General features: G+C 43.2%; 1 protein-coding gene across 1 annotated transcript; it reads left to right on the top strand.

Annotated features, from left to right (window-relative positions):
* On the top strand, window positions 1-1590 carry EYB26_000007 (uncharacterized protein; the record flags this gene model as incomplete). Its single annotated transcript, XM_054259324.1, has 1 exon — window positions 1-1590. The coding sequence occupies one exon, from the start codon at window positions 1-3 to the stop codon at window positions 1588-1590; it is 1590 nt and encodes a 529-aa protein (XP_054115299.1).
* Window positions 1591-5975: the final 4385 nt, after the last annotated feature.

Genomic DNA, 5975 nt, shown 5'->3' with positions numbered 1-5975 from the left:
ATGTTTGGACGCATATTGAAGGCAGCTCGCAAGCCCGGCGCAATAGGCGCAGTTCACGGCGTCGCTCCCATTCAGGCCTTTCCAGAAAAAGCAGATCGCAATGACGAGGAAAAGGCATCAGATACTCCGTTCTTCCAGAATCAGGAGAAGTCAAGACTGCTTGATCGGTGGTTAGACAAGGTTGTTCGCGCATCAGGTTCGGAAATCGTCTTCTATGGCATCCTAGCCGCACTACTCGTTTGGGCTTTGTTAGGCATTCCTTTCGGCCGCACGGAAAACTGGCAGGTCATCATCTCGGACGTCCAAGCCATATTCAGTTATGCGTATGACTCGCTATTGGTGAGACAACAAATTAACATGTACGATCGTGAAATGATGGTGGCGGCCCAGATGCAGTCTCGCATCCGCAGCCATCTACGTATGCTGTCAAAGGCACAAGATGAGCTTATTCGAGAACAAAAGACAGCTCTGTCAAACCCTTGCAACCAAGAACTCTTGGTTAAACTTGAAAACTATGATGATGACAAACAGGTACTCTTGCCGCCAGAAGGGAGATTTAGTCGGTTCATCACAACCGTTTCGCATATCCTGGGTCATATCGTCCTTGCTGGGGTCTTTTGGATCGCCATATTTGTCTGGCTTGGCATTGGTCCCTTGTTCTCCTTCAGCGACTCCTGGCAGCTCTACATGAATTCCGCTACCTCAGCATGGATGGTTCTCTACTTCACATTCCTTGCTAACATCCGTGAACGTCACAATACCCATGAACGTAAATGCCTTACCTCGCTCTTCGCGATCGACTGTTCTCTCGAGGCTCACTTGCGCGTCTTGACACAAGATAGAGAGAGCAATCCAGAAGTGGTCCTGACTGCGCCCAAAGTCAATAAGCTACAACGTGCCATCTTTTACTACGCTGACTTTGTCGGTACGCTGGTGGGCATCGGTATCTTTGTGACCGTGATGATCACTTGGCTCGCTGTTGGACCCGTTTTCCATTTCAGCTCTAACTGGTGGCTGTTTATTGGAACTTATGCTGGACTGATCGGTATGCATGATGGATTCGTCCTACGGAATATGCAAGCACGATTTTCCTCGTACGTGGAAAATGAGATGGACGTGCTTCATCAATTGGACAAGGATGTATTCCAGCGCATTGGCTTGACATTACCTCCCCTTAAGCAAGCCGATCGCCAATTCACACTGTCCGAACGAGTTTCCATCGTGGTGGATAAGGTTAGCGCACATGAACTCACCGTTTTGGCAGGGGTTATCACCCTCATCGGTCTGGTTATTGGTGCCAGTGCAATGCAATGGACACTGACCGGCCAACTCTTGTGCAACGTTCCTCCAAGCATTATCGAATCATTCCTTATGATGATTCTGGTGACCGGTCACAATCTCAACGACGACAGGAAGCGCTCGGAACTGCAAACTCTATATGGAAGACGCATACTACTGTTAAGATATGCTCGCTACATGGCGCATCGCCGTGCTGATAAGATGATGGATACTCCTGACATGGAGCTGAAAGAGCTTCCAGTCATCAAAACAACTCTTGAGACCGCGTCGGATGACCAGATTCAGTATTGAAAAACAACATCGTCTTAGTCAAGGGTATTAGTGGATCGGATCAGAAAAGAAGGAAAGAAAGAAAGAAAAGCTATACAGTATTCCTCAAAGGTTTCTATTTTTTTTTTAATTGCTTTGCGTGTGAAAGTGCTGACAGCTTGTTTTCAAATTACTTTTTTTTTGCGAATATGAAAACTCTCGTTTTGCTGTGACTTATGCCATGATACTTTTCCATAGTGTTTGCTAAATGAGAATATATGAATGCTTGTGGATTTACACAATAAGAAAATCCTTGTACTGTATCGATGGCAATCTTTTATTCAAAAATGCCTGAACATGATCTTGAAATGTGGCTATAAATGCTTTCATGAAGGAATCGCTTTGGCTTCGTCATTATCATCCTCTCTTTAGTTAACTGGTAAAGTTCTTTGAAGTTATCTTCGTAGCTTGGGCCAATGGCATTCCTTCTAGCATTAGTTTATAGGAAGCTCTTCGATGAGGGGAGGTACGCACTACTACTAATTCTCAGAGAAACAGACTAAAAGTTTCAATAGGGTCAATAGAATTAGACTAAAAAGTAAAGATTTAAAATGTTATCGATAAACCCATTTTTAAAAACAGTTTTGCTGAGCTTCTGTCTGTTTGTTAACACTTCTAGAGTATCCCGCTAGCGTTTCCGATAAATTTGAACTGTAAGCATTGTATAAACTATAAATTATGGTTAGTCTTTGTCTAACTTAGTTCATAGGATTGATTTTGTATTATAACTAGAGTCTAGGATATGTTTGTATTAAGTCTTAAATTCTTAATTCCAGGTATTTGAAACAGGATAGGCCCCATATTATCGACGGTATTGGATCTAACCAAGGCACTTATATAAGGTTTCTGTCACTGGTGAATATAAGGGCCCTAGATCCCTCGCTATGTTATAGGTCACTGCATGATTTCAATTTTTCAATTGTTAATGGATGCAGCAGGATGATGTTAACATTTATGAGATTGCTGCTAGCGGCATGCCACATTCTGCGAAAAACAACTCTCTCCGCGTGAATCGAATTTTTGAAATTGCGCGCCCAGTTCCGGTCGGAATCGACCGTAAATTTCGCAGTTTATTCCTGGAGTCAAGAGCTATCGATCGATCCTAGTTTTACTAGGTAAGACCGTAGCGATAGCCCAGGGTGCTGTGGTGAGTCCCTTGACGGGCGAAAATCTCGTTCCGCAAGGCGTTCGGCGCGACGCGACCGAGCCACCACCACAAGAATCAACCAAGCAACAAAAAGAGCTCCAACGTGAGCTCAGCAATATCGTTTCATCAGCTGGATTTACGGGGATGGAGTAACTCGTACAAGCTGCTATCTTGATGCAGCGCTACGCACGAATCAACCCGAACGAAAGGATCAGCCAGCCCATGTTCATGGGATTCGTTCGGGATGTTGAAAACTTTGGAATCTCACAAGGAGAGCGTACGGAACCATTCGCGGAGCTCAAGCGGCTGCTTGAGCAGGTCATCCAGGACACTATAGTGATACATACAAGAACTGAACGATCATCCAAATTAAGCAAATCGATGGGACTGTCAAGTGATTCCGCCACCCTCTAGAGAAACCTCAACACCTAGGCGTAGCAGGCCAGTCTACAAAGCGCGGTCTCATCAGTATCGTAAGGCATAGTTTCCTCATCCCTAGGTGTCAGCCATGCTGAGCTGGGTATAGACTATAAGATTATCATTAAGATCCGCGATGAGGCCCTGCGTGTGAAGCTACGCAAGCTGCAACCTATTAATATTATAAAGAGTGCTAAACGAGCTAGGGCTCAAGCAGCAAGATAGCACTCGAGCGAGCTCAACACGCGCTGCTAATCTATGAACTATTATATCAAATCTCTCAGCATCTGTAGGGGAAAGCAGTATAATATAATATTAATCTAATACTAACAGAAACCGCTCAGCAGCCTCTGAAATGAGTTACTAAAAAGATGACCACAGGCACTATAAAACGTGTTAAGAAGACATAACCACTAGCCATTAAGACTTATACATCAATAGCACCGACATCAACTCAAGCATCAATCCTAATACTAGTATCAGCACTAGACTTAATAGTAATATTGATAGCAGCATTATCAGCATTAATATTAGTACCAATATCAATAGCAGCAGCAATTACAATCCTAAGAGAACGTCTAGCATCTACTGCACTATAAACGTTACAGCAAACTATATAGGGACCTACAAAAGCGATCCCTATCATATTCCTACCTATAGAAAAACTAAGACGGGGACGACCAAGACCATGAACCAGTTGAATACATTAATATCACCTTAGCAGCCAGCCAGCCAGCTACACACGGAGATACGATAGCGCCAGAGCTGCTTAATAGACCAATCCCTTCAACAGCACCACTCACTAGATCACGAGGCCTAGGTCAACCAGTTGACATGCATAATGATCCTGAGCGTCCCCTATATAAGCAGCAGCGACGTGAACGTTCCTAGGAACTGGAACCCACGCTGCCACTACTACTACTAATAAATATAAGCATAGAGGACGGCCAAATCGTGCTTAATAGCACTGCCAGCTTCTATAAGATTAACGACAGTGAGTTCAATTCAGATATAACCTAAAAGCTTCTCAGCAGATTCACAAAAACAAAGTCAAGCCAGAAACGCCACCGAGAACCCACTCGATGATCTTAATATCGTACGAGACAGCATTATACCGCGATCTTCCCCGGACGAACTTAACTAATGAGTACGTTTAAGATACTACAATATAATACGCACAAATCAAAGGACAAAGTTATGGCTATATTCTTATATAATCCCACAGTATTAAAAGCCTCTATTTTGCAATTTAAGAACCGTGGCGCAATAAGTATAATAATACTATATACTATCCTGCGAGACAGACGCACTAACTGCTCCACCTTAAAACAACTAATAGTATATGAGTACATGTCACGCTATATATTAATAAGAAAATCGATCTAGCTAGCTGGACTCACACCGCTATATCCCTAGATTACCAAATTCTCTACCTACGATATTAATATAGAGAACAGCCTTATAACCTCTATATCTATAATATCTATAATAAGCCTAAATTGCCAATGTTCAGTCTGCTCGATAGAGAACTGGCCTAACTAGGATAGTCTCAAACGATTGAGCACCTGATCCTTGGTAACATGAACGTCCACCATCCTATATAAGGTGGCCTAGGCACTAAGATCGACACTGAAGACACTAAATTGCTAGAAATCGCAGACCGCTATAAGATCGAGCTGGCCACTGAGGAGGGCATCGTAACGTGAGAATATGGTCAATCCAAATCTATAATTAACCTGATGTTCCTATCTGTGAGCCTCTTTAACCACCTAATTCTAATAAAATATACTAATATTATACAGCATAATTCTAACTATTAGCTAATCTAGACCTAGCTTAATATTAACGTAATCGGACACCGAGTGGATCAGGACACCGAGCGGATCAGCCCCCCCGAGCGCGTCAAAATACTTCAAATATTTCTTTATGTGACAGCCGTACGGTAAGCTATCACCAAGGCGCCGTGGCGGAGACTCTTGGCAGAGCTGGTAGGACTGAGGAGGGTATTCCCGTCGATAGGGCTTCGAACCCTGACAGTGCCATATTGGGATTGCTCCTTGAGCGGTGCCTAGTTGGGAAAGGCCCTCACACAAGGGAAGGCATAAATATCCTTTGCTAGGCGGATAGCTTCTTTTTCTTCTTTCCTTTTCTTCTCCATGTTTGATATTGCCTGTAGACTCGGTGCACCTAGATAGCTCAATCCATGGTTTTGACCACTGTCACACGCTAGGCTTGGTTTGAACCACACAAAGGTTCCTTGATAATCGTCGATAGAGTGGCTTGAGTGAACGAAGTAACAATAGTCGAACTGGTGTCTGGAAGTCTTAAACGTAACTAAGATAGAAGAGATCCCCCGTACAGCCTGGTGCCCGTACGAGTATGAATGCCTTGCTGACTCTCACTGTTGTATTCAAGTGACTTATGTCAAAGAACTATGAAGAACTAAATACATGATGGTGAATGAGTGTCCTTATATATCCAGTCCTCCCTGTTCCGTATATTTTATATTATATACTTTATACTCATTCCTGAGTATCCCATAGCAAGTATATAATATACTATCCAATCACGTTCCTTCATAAGATATACTTCGTATCTTATCGGTGTCTTTGTGGTTTCGAGTATATCTTTGGTCACGTGATTTATGTAGTCCAATTATCTTTCTAGGGTTTTCCGTTTCTGTTGTCCAATCGTTCCTTCCGGTCTGTTTCTTATATCGCGTAGCATATGCAGGTGATTGGTTTCGTAACAGTAGAACTGTGCGCGCTATTTTAGTAAGGAGGTCTCCTGGCAAATCCTTGTA

This window comes from Talaromyces marneffei, chromosome 1 (assembly GCF_009556855.1).
Source record: "Talaromyces marneffei chromosome 1, complete sequence".
NCBI classification, from domain to species: domain Eukaryota; kingdom Fungi; phylum Ascomycota; class Eurotiomycetes; order Eurotiales; family Trichocomaceae; genus Talaromyces; species Talaromyces marneffei.
The sequence above is the reverse complement of the archived record's forward strand: the minus strand, read 5'-3'. Positions and strand labels throughout refer to the sequence as shown.